The sequence below is a fragment of the Xenopus tropicalis genome, chromosome 8 (assembly GCF_000004195.4).
Source record: "Xenopus tropicalis strain Nigerian chromosome 8, UCB_Xtro_10.0, whole genome shotgun sequence".
NCBI lineage: Eukaryota > Metazoa > Chordata > Amphibia > Anura > Pipidae > Xenopus > Xenopus tropicalis.
This window is the reverse complement of record NC_030684.2, coordinates 23,849,811-23,865,236: the sequence shown is the minus strand read 5'-3', so window position 1 is coordinate 23,865,236 and position 15,426 is coordinate 23,849,811. Positions and strand designations below refer to the sequence as shown.

General features: G+C 43.3%; 1 protein-coding gene across 3 annotated transcripts in view; it reads right to left on the bottom strand.

Moving 5' to 3' along the window:
• The window catches only part of wnt7c (wingless-type MMTV integration site family, member 7c), a 28,742-nt gene extending 26,483 nt beyond the window's left edge, over positions 1 to 2,259 (bottom strand). The window contains exons 1-2 of one of the 3 annotated variants that reach the window (XM_031892045.1): positions 1,717 to 2,259; positions 1,308 to 1,474 (exon numbers count right to left, since the gene is read on the bottom strand). In XM_031892045.1, the coding sequence (XP_031747905.1) occupies positions 1,308 to 1,381 (74 nt within the window). In that variant the 5' untranslated portion in view covers positions 1,382 to 1,474; positions 1,717 to 2,259. The remainder of the gene's footprint in view (positions 1 to 1,307; positions 1,475 to 1,716) is intronic. The other 2 variants (XM_031892044.1, XM_031892046.1) reach the window with 2 other exon arrangements.
• Positions 2,260 to 15,426: the final 13,167 nt, after the last annotated feature.

Genomic DNA, 15,426 nt, shown 5'->3' with positions numbered 1-15,426 from the left:
ATGATGCACCACTTCTCAATAAAACTAAACTTTGTTCATTTAACTAGTACTGCTGAATGCCAAACTTTTCTCTTATTTTTATACAAATATATGTCAAACTTTTATCTTGAAAGCACCCCAGCTTATATCCTTCTATAGTGGTGTGCACCACTGTACTGGTTTGTATAAAGATAGATGGATGTCATTATAAGTGTGCTCTGGACACAGTAGCAATGTGGGTTGTAGGAGTATATTTGTTCTCCTTATATTTCTTTCATGCATAATGTCATACATTTTTTTTCTATGAATGCAAATTCATGTTTTTAACAGTAAGCTCATTTTAAAATAGAACATAGTTTTTTGAATACGTGACCCTGGTTTCCAACAACTAGTGCTGTTTAGTTCACATATGAGTTTAGTTCACATATGATCTAGTGATTGCACAGCTATATTACATAGTGGCAGAGGTCTAAGGGATTCCCCTGCATAGGAACCTGAAGGAGTGGGTGTATGGACGGCCCGGCTTGGGTGGGGGGACCAGCAGTGCCAGGAGGAGAACACCAGAGCTGCCAGAATTATTGCATTCTTTGAGAACAATCTGCACTGGCCGCACACACACATACACACAACATAAGCAGGAATGAAAAATATGAGAGTACAGGTTTACTGGGTCATTCTACTGTTGCTGTAGAAACAGGTGTGTTTGTTTGGAAGCACGGGGAGGAGGCGACAGCAGGTATTTTGTCACTGAGAAATCATCTGGAGCGACAGTGCTTACTGCAGGCATATACACACTGCAAAATGCTGTAGGAGCCCTTCCTAACACCCAAACAAAGGACATACATGACTGCATGGCGTATACTAGGCCCCTGTTGTTATCTTTTGTTACTTCTGTGTAGTTATTTAAAACATAGTATTTGTAATAAATTGTTTGTAATTCATAAACCTTATTTATGTATGCTTTTTCACAGATGGACATGGTTCTGTTGGTATATGGGTATGTTTTTTGCCTCCCTGGGTTTGTTTCCATGTTTTTGTGACTTTCCTCCATTACCCTTACATCATTTCACTCACTTTGCATTCTAGCACTAACTAAATGCAAGCTTACCTAAATCAAGTGATCTCCCCTATAAGCCTGTACACTAAAATGCTGCAGATTTGACAGCCCCAATAACGAATGCCCCTAGATTACAATTTAAAGCCCTTATACATTTGTCTATGTAACATTACTCTTTATGTCTAACTCTTTCCTGGGACTTAAAGTTTAACCAAGCAAATGATTTAAAACAAGACCATCAGAAACTGTGATGATGCTGGCATTTGCTTACCCCTCTCCGCAGAGCATTAACCCAATGCAGAGTACAGTGTGGCAGACCTCCAGGACACTCAGCTTTAGCCTCATACTTTGTTTTTTGTGCTTCACTCCCAGGTATCAGTCAGCAGTAGGAGACTTCCCCTGGACACCCCTCAAGCAAACGACTATGCACATTTCCACCTGCAAAAAACAAGGTCTGTGTGTAAAGGAGCTGCAGCGGGGAGACATATAGTGCTCAGCCAGGCTGTCACTGCTTCTTCCAGATGCACAGCTCAAAACAATGCAACTGGTGTGCCCTGCTACTTCCCTCCCGATGGATCCTTGAACAGCTTCACCAGTCTCCAAGGAGCTCCTTTACCACCCCCCTCGCCCCAGTTATATCAGTTGCCAAACGCCCCGCCAGAAAAAAGAAAGGAAGCTACCTGGTTATTACCTACAGCTATAGGACGAGGGAGTGTTGATATGTGTCCTCTGCTCCTAGCTGGTGATGCCTGTGGTACCCTCCTCCAGTCTCAGTTGGAAAGGCTCAAGTCATTAAAGTTGTGGGCATCAGATATGTGTCAGGTGTTCTTAAAGGATCCTGGGAAGTATTCCGGTCACAGGTGGGCCCCGTCTCCATACCTTGTAAGTGGGAATTAGCTTCCACCAGCTTCTTTCCCATCCAAATTTTACCTTAAACGCTGGTAGGCGGGTGATGGATGTGGGGTGGGGGAGAGAAGGTGGGTTAAACAATTCACTGTCTCTTGCCAAAATATTCTCTCGTTTTTATTCCATTACACACCTCCTTCTGAGAACAGGAGAGAGAGAGCTGAATAGCTCGCTGGGTGGGACAGGTGCTGTCAAATAAGCTCCAAAATGATAGTAGCTTCAGTAATCATCCAAGCAGTACAATTGGCTTAAAACTGAGCCCCAGAGCAAAAAATCCTCCCCTCAAAAGAAAAAAAAAAAAGCTCAAATGCTTAATGTTGAGATAGAGGCAAATCTGCCTGCATGGCTCATAGCACTCTGCCAGTGCAGAAGGGAAACTGTTATCACTAATCTATCCTCTGTCCAGACTGCAAATCACCCTCTTTGTTTTACTGCCAGTTCTTAATGGTCAAGCTGTACTGGGACCACCTCCTACAACAAGGATTTTTTTTCTGTACCAGTGGGAAAAGAGGACTGACATCTCACTTGAATCTTTTGTTTCTAGACAGTTTATGCCTTGCCTTTAATCTGGATGTTTTTAGATGGTTGGGTTTCAAGCAACATGGGATTTGCTGTCCTTACTGTTCGAACCTCTGTTTTAATCAGTTGCCTAAGGGGGTAATACTCTGAGACATCTAAGATGACCATCCAAACCACCAGCTTACTGAGCCATGTTTGGAGCCTTTCCAATAGCAGGCGGTGCCATTGTTTTGGCCTTCGGATGCTGTGTTGGCCTAGCAGGTACTTACAATGTCGGTTTAGCCACAGGTTTTGTTTCTTAGTTACTGTATATACTAGATGAGAAAAAATACAAATTATCATCAAAGCAGCTTTGTGTCCAAGTGAAACCTGCCTGGCTTCTAGTTACAAAGTTACATACATAGGGTTGAAAAAAGACCAGAGTCCATAAAGTTCAACCCATCCAAGTAAACCCAGCACCCACAACCCACACCTACCAATCTATACACTCACATACATAAACTATATATACAACCACTAGTACTAACTGTAGATATTAGTATCACAATAGCCTTGGATATTCTGATTGTTCAAGAACTCATCCAGGCCCCTCTTAAAGGCATTAACAGAATCTGCCATTACCACATCACTAGGAAGGGCATTCCATAACCTCACTGCCCTCACCGTGAAAAACCACCTACGCTGCTTCAAATGGAAGCTCCTTTCCTCTAATCTAAAGGGGTGACCTCTGGTGCGTTGATAGTTTTTATGGGAAAAAAGAACATCCCCCATCTGCCTATAATCCCCTCTAATGTACTTGTACAGAGTAATCATGTCCCCTCGCAAGGGCCTCTTTTCCAGAGAAAACAACCTCAACCCTGACAGTCTCACCTCATAGCTTAAATCTTCCATCCCCTTAACCAGTTTAGTTGCAGTCTCTGCACTCTCTCCAGCTCATTAATATCCTTCTTAAGGACTGGAGCCCAAAACTGCTCTGCATACTCTAGGTGAGGCCTTAAGGTCCCCATACACGGGCCGACTATATGGGCAGAACAGAGCTGCCTGGCCGACCGATATCTGGCCTGAAATTGGCCAGATCTCGATCGGCCAGGTTAGAAAATCCGGTCGGATTGGGGACCGCATCGGCTCATTGATGCGGTCCCCGAACCGACTGCCCCATAAGCTCAAATGTAATCCGATCGTTTGGCCCCAGGGCTAAACGATCAGATTATTTTTTTTTTAAGTCCCTTGCTACACGATATCGCCCACCCGTAGGTGGGGATATCGGGTGAAGATCCGCTCGCTTGGCGACATCGCCAAACGAGCGGATCTTATAGTGTATGGGCACCTTTACCAGGGACCTATAAAGGGGCAAAATTATGTTCTTATCCCTTGAGTCAATGCCCTTTTTTATACAAGACAGCACTTTATTTGCTTTAGTAGCCACAGAATGACACTGCCTGGAATTAGACAACTTGTGATCTACAAAAACCCCTAGATCCTTCTCCATTAAGGATACCCCCAACACACTACCATTCAGTAGAATAGATAGTTCACGTTTATATTATTTCTACCAAAGTGCATAAAGTCAATAACATTGAACCTCATTTTCCAGTTTGCTGCCCAGTTTTCCAATTTTGTCAAATCGCTCTGCAAAGCGGCAGCATCCTGCATGGAACTTATAGTTTTGCACAATTTTGTGTCATCAGCAAAAATAGAAACAGTACTCTCTATGCCCACCTCCAGGTCATTAATAAACAAGTTAAAAAGCAAAGGACCAAGGACTGACCCCTGCGGTACTCCACTAACCACACTGGTCCAATTAGAAAATGTTCCATTTACCACCACTCTTTGTAATCTATCCTTCAGCCAATTCTCTATCCAATTACAGATAGTTGATAAAAGAGAAGGCTATAAAAGCCCAATCAAAAGTGAGCCAGGAAAATAAATCCTTATGGCCACCCAGATCAGTCCCTGGACCATGTTTTATAACAAAAAAAATTTTCAACAAGTGATACAATCGGCCTGAGGAACATGAACGAGGTAGACAATGTGAATTATATATTGCAAGAAAATCATCTTATGGTAACTTACCAAAATAAAGTAAGCAAACAGACACGGTTCCATTCTAATTGTATGAACCAAAATTTTTAACCCTTTCTTGAAACTTTCATTTAACCCTTTCTTGAAACGATCTATGTCTGCCAGTACAAATGCTCCAGGGAATAAACTGCACAGCTGCATAAGCACCTTAAAATGGAACCTCCACAATCTAATCTAATTTGACAGCTGCTCTCTGTACACATAGTTTTAGCCTGTTCTAAACCACTTATCTACAGGCCCGGGCCTAGGGTGGCACAAACTTAGAGGCGTTCTCACATTAGTGCTTGCGGGGGAATGATGGGTATGGTTGTGTTCGTGCATGCGCGCAGGGGGGATGGCGCAGGTGGACTCGGGGCACCCCAATTTGAAATCCGGCGCTGCTTATCTAACCATCTATGCAGTAACTTACTAAAGTTGTACCAACCCCCACAATTTGAACTGTCCTCTATAACCTGCAATTGCCCATCTAAGAAAGCAGTAGGGTTGCTGGCTAAGGCTGAGGCCAGACCTGTATTAGGATTCAATATAGGTCCTGGCATTTTGTGTACAGAGAGGCCTACACAGCCCCCCACCGGCCCACTAGTTACTGTCTATTGCATCTTACAGCAGGCTTTCTGTCAGAATCCACAGATTGCTGGTATGGACTTGGCCTGGGCTAGTATTACAAATTTACTAGCAATGTAATTGTCAGTAATTGCCTGACCAGTTTTGTCACCATCTTGCCCATTTATGTCCCAAATTCTTCTAAATCATCACCCTCTCTACCCTGGATCAGCCACAAGGTCCCTCCCTCCCAACCCTGATCTGCCCACTCTTCGCCACATAATGTCCCATCTCACCCTTGGTGGGCAATAGTAAACACCAACAACAAAGACATCAATAAAGAAATGCCTATTAAAATATTGTTGTTCCAGGCCCCTATTGTCCTTCCAGATCTCTTTATAAATGTTCTTTTTATCCCTCCTTCTCTGATAATCTTAAAATGAATGCCATTTTGATGAGGAGGGTACTGCTTCCACCTGCATTAACATCTTGAGACAAGAACCAAGGTCTCTTCTGTACTGGAATTCCTTTGGCTTGTATGCTTCTGTGACCAAAGCTGCTGACTCGGCCCCTCCAGACCAAGTTGGCCATTTATTGATCCATCTATTGGGCAGGTCTGAAAATTCCCCTGTTCTGGGCCATTTTGGCACACTGATGCAGGCTTTGTATTACAGGTCTCTCTAAGCCCTCTGTATGATCCAATACAATATATAGCCATCTTTAATCAATTTCCTTTTTGCAAGTCTTTTGTTTGTATTATTTTAACGTACTGTTCACCTTTTTTAGTTGTTGTCAAATTTCTGTGCACTTAATTTGCCTATCATTCTACAAAAAAGTAGAAGTTATCAGGGTGCCTTAACTTGCTCTAAACTTTCTTGTCCATATAAATAATTAGGAATGCACCAAATCCAGAGAACTTAATGTCACCTGACTTTATCTGAGGTAAACATTATATTTTTAAAAAAGCTGCATATTTTGGGGGGGATATGGACTTGGGGATTGTATAGTAAGATTTATAGAGAAAGGTCCATGGCTTACAGAAATAACCTGCAAATTCATTATGTCCACAGTGAGATCAAAATAATGTTATACTGACCTCTAGTGATGACTAAATCAGATAGAAAGAGAAAGATACATAAATGTTTGTAGGGATAGCAACTATGAATGATTCTATTTAACACAAATTAAGCTCATTGTGCAGCAGATTAGTTCATCATCATCATTTATTATCAGTTTTGCAGCACTTTAAATAGGGGTGGGATTATGATAAATAAATATAGGCTACAGAATAAAAGAACAGTAATACCCTTAATGGTACTGCACTAGGCAAATCCATAATGGAGAAGGACCTTGGAGTCCTTGTAGATAATAAACTTGGCTGTAGCAAGCAATGCCAGGCAGCAGCTGCAAGGGCAAACAAGGTTTTGAGCTGTAGTAAAAGGGTTATAGATTCACGGGAGGAGGGGGTTATTCTTCCCCTTTACAGAGCGCTGGTAAGGCCCCATCTAGAATATGCTGTTCAGTTTTGGTCTCCAGTGCTCAAACGGGACATTATTGAGTTAGAGAGGGTCCAGAGAAGGGCAACTAAGCTGGTAAAGGGTATGGAAAGTCTCAGTTAAGAAGAAAGACTGGCCAAGTTGGGTCTGTTTACACTGGAGAAGAGGCGCTTAAGAGGTGACATGATAACTATGTATAAATATATAAGGGGATCATATAATAACCTTTCTAATGTTTTATTTACCAGTAGGTCCTTCCAACGGACACGAGGGCACCCACTCCGTTTAGAAGAAGGGAGGTTCCATTTAAATATTCGGAAAGGATTTTTTTACTGTGAGAGCTGTGAAGTTGTGGAATTCCCTCCCCGAATCAGATGTGCTGGCTGATACATTATATAGCTTTAAGAAGGGGCTGGGTGGATTCTTAGCAAGTGAGGGAATACAGGGGTAGGGGAGATAGCTCTCAGTACAAGTGAGGGAATACAGGGGTATGGGAGATAGCTCTCAGTACAAGTGAGGGAATACAGGGTTATGGGAGATAGCTCTTAGTACAAGTGAGGGAATACAGGGGTATGGGAGATAGCTCTCAGTACAAGTGAGGGAATACAGGGTTATGGGAGATAGCTCTCAGTACAAGTGAGGGAATACAGGGGTATGGGAGATAGCTCTCAGTACAAGTGAGGGAATACAGGGGTATGGGAGATAGCTCTTAGTACAAGTGAGGGAATACAGGGGTATGGGAGATAGCTCTCAGTACAAGTGATGGAATACAGGGTTATGGGAGATAGCTCTCAGTACAAGTGAGGGAATACAGGGTTATGGGAGATAGCTCTTAGTACAAGTGAGGGAATACAGGGGTATGGGAGATAGCTCTCAGTACAAGTGAGGGAATACAGGGTTATGGGAGATAGCTCTCAGTACAAGTGAGGGAATACAGGGTTATGGGAGATAGCTCTCAGTACAAGTGATGGAATACAGGGTTATGGGAGATAGCTCTCAGTACAAGTGAGGGAATACAGGGTTATGGGAGATAGCTCTCAGTACAAGTGAGGGAATACAGGGGTATGGGGGATAGCTCTCAGTACAAGTGAGGGAATACAGGGGTAGGGGAGATAGCTCTCAGTACAAGTGAGGGAATACAGGGGTATGGGGGATAGCTCTCAGTACAAGTGAGGGAATACAGGGTTAAAGGGGATAGCTCTCAGTACAAGTGAGGGAATACAGGGTTATGGGAGATAGCTCTCAGTACAAGTGAGGGAATACAGGGTTATGGGGGATAGCTCTCAGTACAAGTGAGGGAATACAGGGTTATGGGGGATAGCTCTCAGTACAAGTGAGGGAATACAGGGTTATGGGGGATAGCTCTCAGTACAAGTGAGGGAATACAGGGTTATGGGGGATAGCTCTCAGTACAAGTGAGGGAATACAGGGTTATGGGAGATAACTCTCAGTACAAGTGAGGGAATACAGGGGTATGGGAGATAGCTCTTAGTACAAGTGAAGGAATACAGGGTTATGGGAGATGGCTCTTAGTACAAGTTGATCCAGGGACTGGTCCGATTGCCATCTTGGAGTCAGGAAGGAATTTTTTCCCTCAGCGGCAAATTAGAGAGGCTTCAGATGGGGTTTTTTGCCTTCCTCTGGATCAACTAGAAGTTAGGCAGGTTATATATAGGCATTATGGTTGAACGTGATGGACGTATGTCTTTTTTCAACCCAACTTACTATGTTACTATGTTACTATGTAATAGAGGAAGCTGCTCAGAATAGCATACAGTCTGAAAGGAAAGGGGAATATAAAGCTGTTGAAATGAGTTGGGGATGAGTCTTTATGGTATGTTGACTTGTGATGATCCAAGGTACATTAAATAGGGTTTATAAATAAAGTGGGTGTCTAGGGAATATTTGAAAGTTTAGAGGAAAAGGGAATCTTATCGTAGCCATGGAAGAGAGTAAGTGATAGAAATTATGGGAATGCATACCTGCAGTACAAAAACACTCCACATGGCCCAGACACACCACGAAAATCATTTATTTAAAGCATTAGAAAGAACTGTTGTAGGTTTCAATGTACTGATGGCACGTACATATAATATAGACTTTTAAGGTATGTGACTGCCCCTGGGAATAGGGTTTTGTTAAAATCATACAGCTCATATGGCATGGGTCTAATTTAAGTCACAGTGTTTTTATTTTAAATGACAACTTTTGGGGGTTGGAGAGGGAGCAGTACAATGAGCAGTAGAATTAATGATTTGGTTGTCTAGGAGATGATGAGATAAGAGGTTTTCCAAAGTTCTCAGATGATTCTTGATGGTTTTATGGGAAGGTCATTTTTAGTTTGACCTTCAGGCACAAAGGAATACTAATGCCTATGTATTTTAGGAAAATCTGACATATGGTTCTTTTCACCTGCTAACAGACAACTAATACATACATGCCACCTTACATGAATATATAATATATGTTATAGTTCCGCTTCAGTTTTTGCTACATTCTTATCAAGCATGATAATGAAGACCTCAAAACACAAAGAGATAAAAAAAATATGAGTTTAAGAGAACAAAGAACTTATATGTGTATGCCTTCAATGTTTTTTGTTATTCAATTGGAAGGAAAAGGCACAGTTTACATTTGCTTTAACCTTTTCCCTGCTAAGCAAGTAGCTCCTACGTGCTGGCTTAAAAAGACGTTAGGCGACAAGCACGTAGGAGCTAAAAAAAATAAGGGAAAATTTAAACAATACTTACCGAAATTTTCCTTTCCTGGTCACTATGGGCAGCCTTCACACCTATGGGTTTCCCCGCCCCTCTAACCATCGATAGGACAGAAACTCCCAGCCCTATAGCCTACCCCATATAACCTCCCCTTTCCCTCTAGGCCACGTCTTTGCGTCCGAGCCTAATTTCTTGGGGGGGAAACGGTGTGAAGGCTGCCCATAGTGACCAGGAAAGGAAAATTTCGGTAAGTATTGTTTAAATTTTCCCTTTTCCCTGGTCCCTATGGCAGCCTACACACCTATGGGTCAATACCCAAGCAGTCAGAATGGGTGGGCTAAATAATACCAACAACCTTGATGCCGGAAAAGAAATAATATTTTAATGAATCATTGCTTGCTGCGGCACACTGCCTCTAGCACTTTGCTTCCAAACTCCTCTTGAGTTTTGGTCCGCACGTCCACCTGGTAGTGCTTTAGAAATGTTCTGGTTGAATTCCATGACGCCGCCCTACAGATATGGTCGGCCGACACCTCCGCCTGGAATGCCCATGAAGTACTTAAAGCTCTTGTAGAGTGTGCCCTCACCCCCTTAGGAAACTGTCTTTGTTTCTTCTGATATGCCAACTTTATGCAATTGACTATCCACCTGCTGATGGTGGGAACCGAGGCCGCCTGCCCCTTTCTATTACCATTTGGTATAATAAAAAGTCTATTTGACTTTCTCCAAGTTTTAGTTCTTTCCAGATAAATAGTCATACACCTCACCATGTCTAACATGTGCCATGTTTTCTCTTGCTCTGAGGTGTAATCCGGAAAAAAGGCTGGTAGAATTGTTTCCTGATTAAGATAAAATGTCTTTACCACCTTTGGTAGGTACTCGGGTACTGCCCTTAAAATCACTTTATCTTGTTGAATAATAGTGAATGGGGGCTCAGCCGATAGTGCTTGTAAGTCACTAACTCTTCTAGCAGACACGACTGCTGTCAAGAAGACAACCTTTAATGTGAGAAGCATATCTGCTACTTCTTCTAGAGGCTCAAATGGCTCTGAAGTTAACACCTCCAATACCAACTGTAGGTCCCAGGCTGCCGACCAAACTCTGGATGGAGGTCTTAAGTGCATGACTCCTGTCACAAATTTAATTATTCTTGCGTCTTTCACCCACTGCACCTCTGTAAAAGCTGATATGGCTGAAATTTGTAGTTTTAAAGTTCTTAAACTTAAGCCCTTTTCAAATCCTGCTTGTAGGAATTCTAGGACTTGAACCACTGAGAGTTCCTGCAGTGTTGTATTTCTTTGTTGTAGCCACGCCAAAAACACACTCCACACTCTGTCGTAAGTTCTGTTAGTAGACATCTTTCTGGCTGCCAACATGGTATCTATTACTGCCATAGAAAAACCTTCTGTGACTAGCCTTTGCCTTTCAATCTCCAGGCCTTTAGTGCTAATGTCTGCGGGGCTGGGTGTAATATTGGACCCTGTGTCAATAAATCTCTCCTGGACTGTAATCTCAGCGGTTTGTCTGTTAGCATGGATCTGAGAAGCGGGTACCAATGCCTCCTTGGCCAATCCGGTAGGATTGCGATGACTTCCGCCTTCTCTGCCCTTACTTTCCTCAAGACTCTCAAGATTAGGGGTATTGGCGGGAATATGTACAAGAGTCCTGTGCTCCAATCTTGTATCAAAGCGTCTATTTCTCTTGAAAAGAATGTCTTCACCTTGTGATTGGCTGGGGATGCCATCAGGTCTTTCTCCGGAAAACCCCATCTCTCCACTATTTGAAGGAACACTTCGTGATTCAGTTCCCACTCGTGTCTGTTTATTGTTACTCTGCTCAGGAAATCTGCCATTACATTCTGGATCCCTGGGACATGCATCGCTGACATATCCTGAAGATACGTTTCCGCCCACTGCATGATTGGTTGAAGTTCCTTCATTAAGTTGCAGCTGCGCGTGCCCCCTTGCTTTCTCAAATAGGCCACTGCTGCCATGTTGTCTAGTTTCAGCATCAAAGATGCCCCTTTTAGATGCTCGGCTAATACTTGAATCGCCTTCCACACTGCCCTTAGCTCCAAAATGTTTGCTTGAAGACACTGCTCTTCCTCCGACCATTTTCCCTGGATACCTCTGTCTTCCATATGCGCTCCCCAACCTCCGGGGCTGGAATCGGTCGTCAACACCTTCCATTGAATATCCTTCAATGTCTGACCTCTGGCTAGATTGGAATCCTTCAGCCACCACTTCATCTCTGTCTTCACTTGCTGAGACATATGAATCATCTGACTCCAGTTCTGTTTCTCTCTCTTCCACTGTGTTAGAAAAACCCACTGTAGTGGCCTGGTGTGCCACCTTGCCCACTTCAACATTGGAGCTGTAGAGTTCAGTAGTCCTATGACACTGGTTACCTCCTTTGCCGACACTGAATTCCTTTTCAAGACTCTGGATACTGCTTCCTTTACTTTCTCCTTCTTTTCTTCTGGTAGTGTGACCACTGCCTGGGCTGTCTGAAATCTCGCCCCCAGATAAATCAAATCCTTCGTTGGTTGTAATTGGCTCTTCTGCAGATTCAATATCCATCCATGGTCCTGTAACGTTTTTATCACCAAATCTCTGTGATCTAAAAGGACACTTATATCTGCTGCCTTGAGTAAGATATTGTCCAGATAATGGTAAATTAGAATATCCTGTCTTCTTAACTTGGCTATCAATGGTTGCAACACCTTTGTGAACACTCTTGGGGAGGTCGCCCACCCAAACGGAAGACATGTGAATTGGTAATGTAGGTCTTGAGCTATGGCAAATCTTAGGAACTTCTGATGAGTAGTGGCTATAGGCACGTGTAAATAGGCATCTTTCAGATCTATTGATAACAGCCAATCTTGCGGGCGTATTTCTTTCACTATGGAGAAGATGGATTCCATCTTGAAAGTCTTCACGTGCAAAAATGAGTTTATTGATCTCAAATCCAGCACTAGTCGATAATCCCCTGTTTTCTTTCTTAGCATGAATAAGGCTGAGTATATGCCTTTCCTCCAAAACTTTCGAGGTACTGGCTTTATTGCCCCATCTCTTAGGAGCTGCTGAACATAGGAAAACATTATCTCTTTCCTTTCTGTCTGATGCGGAATTTGAGATATGACAAAATAATCTTCTTTTGGCGTCTCCTTGAATTCCAAATAATACCCAGCGATCTGAAATGGACCTTGCCCAAACCTCCGTAAACTCTTGAAGCCTTCTGGGTATCTCTGAAGCTTGGGCTGCCGTTTCCTCAGACTGTTTTCCTTGAAAATTTAGAACTCTCAACTTTTGGCTTTTGCATCTTAAACAGTGATGCTTGTCCTCCTCTCCACTGTGGACGCTTGTCCTGTCTTGAAGATCTGGATCTTTGATCTGTTCTAAAAGGAGCTTTGCCTCGAAAGGGCCGCCGCTCTTCCACCGATTCTGAAAACCTTCCGAATCTTCTTTCCTGAGGTAGGAAAACACTTTTGCCTCCGGTGACTTTTTTAATAATTTCATCCAACTTTGGACCAAACAGCATCTGACCCTCAAAAGGTAAATTGCACAAATTCATCTTGGATGCTTTATCTGCGTTCCACGCTCTTAACCATAACTCCTCCTTGCCGCCACTGAAAGTGCCATAGCTCTAGATGAAGACCTAACCAGATCTACTGAAGCCTCCGTTAGAAAATCTGTTGCCAACTTCATTTCTGACATAGCGTCCACTATGTCTCTTCTATCCACTCCTTCTCTCAAAGCCATTTCAATGTTTTGTAGCCACATCTGCATTGCCCTGGCTACAGAAGTGAGAGCTAGTGCAGGTCTACAAGTTGCCCCTAAAGCCAGATAGGATCTTTTAAGAGATGCCTCCATCTTCCTATCCATTGGGTTTAAGAAGGATACTACATCTTCAACTGGAAGCAGAGTTCTTCTTGATAGCCTTGAGACAGCTGCATCCACCTTGGGTGCCTTATCCCAAACTTGCTCCTCCTCTGCTGGAAATGGGTATAACTTCTGCACTTTAGATGGTATAGGGAATTTTGCATCAGTCTTTTCCCATTCCTTAACTATCACTTCCTTGATAACTTCATGTAGTGGAAAAGTCGATTTTTCTTTCTTCAGAAATTTAAAGGGGTTTGAGGATGACTGGTGTGCCTGTTCCTTCTCCGGCAAACTTAACTGAGCCCTGATCGCCTTTATTAATGGCTCCACCAAAGCCCCATCAAAGGAAGAATAAGATTCTTCTTCCACTTTGTCTTCCTCTTCCGAATCTCTGACCTCCTCTAGATTGGAGTCCAAGTCTTTTTCATACACCAGGCTTTGACTCTCACTTTCTCTGGATCGCTTGCTGATTTTAAACCTTCCGCCACTGCTTCCCTTATCCATTTCATGACCTTTGAAGTATCTGCTGCTGCATCACCCGCTAGTCTGCTGGTACATCTCTGGCACAATTTTGAATGCTTCATCGCCGGGCTGTCACAAGCCACACAAATTGTATGCTTCTCCTTGCTTGTTCTCTTCCTAGGGGGGGACACACTGCAATAACAAGCACAATAATAAATAATATTAAGGCTTCTGCACTCTTTTACCTGCCTAATAAACAGTACAAACTTACCCCACAGTGACTCACTCCTATCATCATTGGCAGCATTATCTGGGCTACTAGGCACCTGGTCATCCATCCCTGTCTAAACAGAATAAGCCTATAAACTCTGTGAACTAAAAACAGCACCACAGAAAAAAACCTTTTTGAAAATTCCACTCACCAAGCTGTATTCACCAAACCCTAGCAAGCTGAACAAAACTCTTTCTGCAGAAATGAAGTCGCATCCGGAAGGGCCCAATAAGCTCTTCTCTGCACGCCAATATCTCCTCTGTTCGCGCCACAGCAGACGCGCTCTTGCAGGGAGAAGACATTGGAACGCAGGCGCCACTTCCGGATTGCGCGCCTATGCGTTCCAGCCAGGAACGCAAACCGGAACTAACTAAGGTGCCGCCCTCTGCTATGGTCTAAGACGCATAGCGACACCTAAACATAGTAACATAGTAACATAGTAACATAGTAAGTTGGGTTGAAAAAAGACATACGTCCATCAAGTTCAACCATAATGCCTATATATAACCTGCCTAACTACAAGTTGATCCAGAGGAAGGCAAAAAACCCCATCTGAAACCTCTCTAATTTGCCTCAGAGGGGAAAAAATTCCTTCCTGACTCCAAGATGGCAATCGGACCAGTCCCTGGATCAACTAGTACTAAGAGCTATCTCCCATAACCGTGTATTCCCTCACTTGCTAAGAATCCATCCAGCCCCTTCTTAAAGCTATATAATGTATCAGCCAGTACGACTGATTCGGGGAGGGAATTCCACAACTTCACAGCTCTCACTGTAAAAAATCCTTTCCGAATATTTAAATGGAACCTCCCTTCTTCTAAACGGAGTGGGTGCCCTCGTGTCCGTTGGAAGGACCTACTGGTAAATAAAACATTAGAGAGGTTATTATATGATCCCCTTATATATTTATACATAGTTATCATGTCACCTCTTAAGCGCCTCTTCTCCAGTGTAAACAGACCCAACTTGGCCAGTCTTTCTTCATAACTGAGACTTTCCATACCCTTTACCAGCTTAGTTGCCCTTCTCTGGACCCTCTCTAGCTCAATAATGTCCCGTTTGAGCACTGGAGACCAAAACTGAACAGCATATTCTAGATGGGGCCTTACCAGCGCTCTGTAAAGGGGAAGAATAACCCCCTCCTCCCGTGAATCTATACCCCTTTTAATACAGCTCAGAACCTTGTTTGCCCTTGCAGCTGCTGCCTGGCATTGCTTGCTACAGCCAAGTTTATTATCTACAAGGACTCCAAGATCCTTCTCCATTATGGATTTACCTAGTGCAGTCCCATTAAGGTTATACGGGGCTTGCATATTTTTACATCCCAGGTGCATGACCTTACATTTATCCACATTAAATCTCATCTGCCACTTAGCTGCCCAGATTGCCAGTTGGTCAAGATCCTGCTGCAGGGATGTCACATCCTAAACGCCCCCAAACTGATACTCAGAATACCGGGGAAGGTGACAAGAAGAAGAGAAGCACCCCCGGGCTGCCTAATAACGGGGGTCGA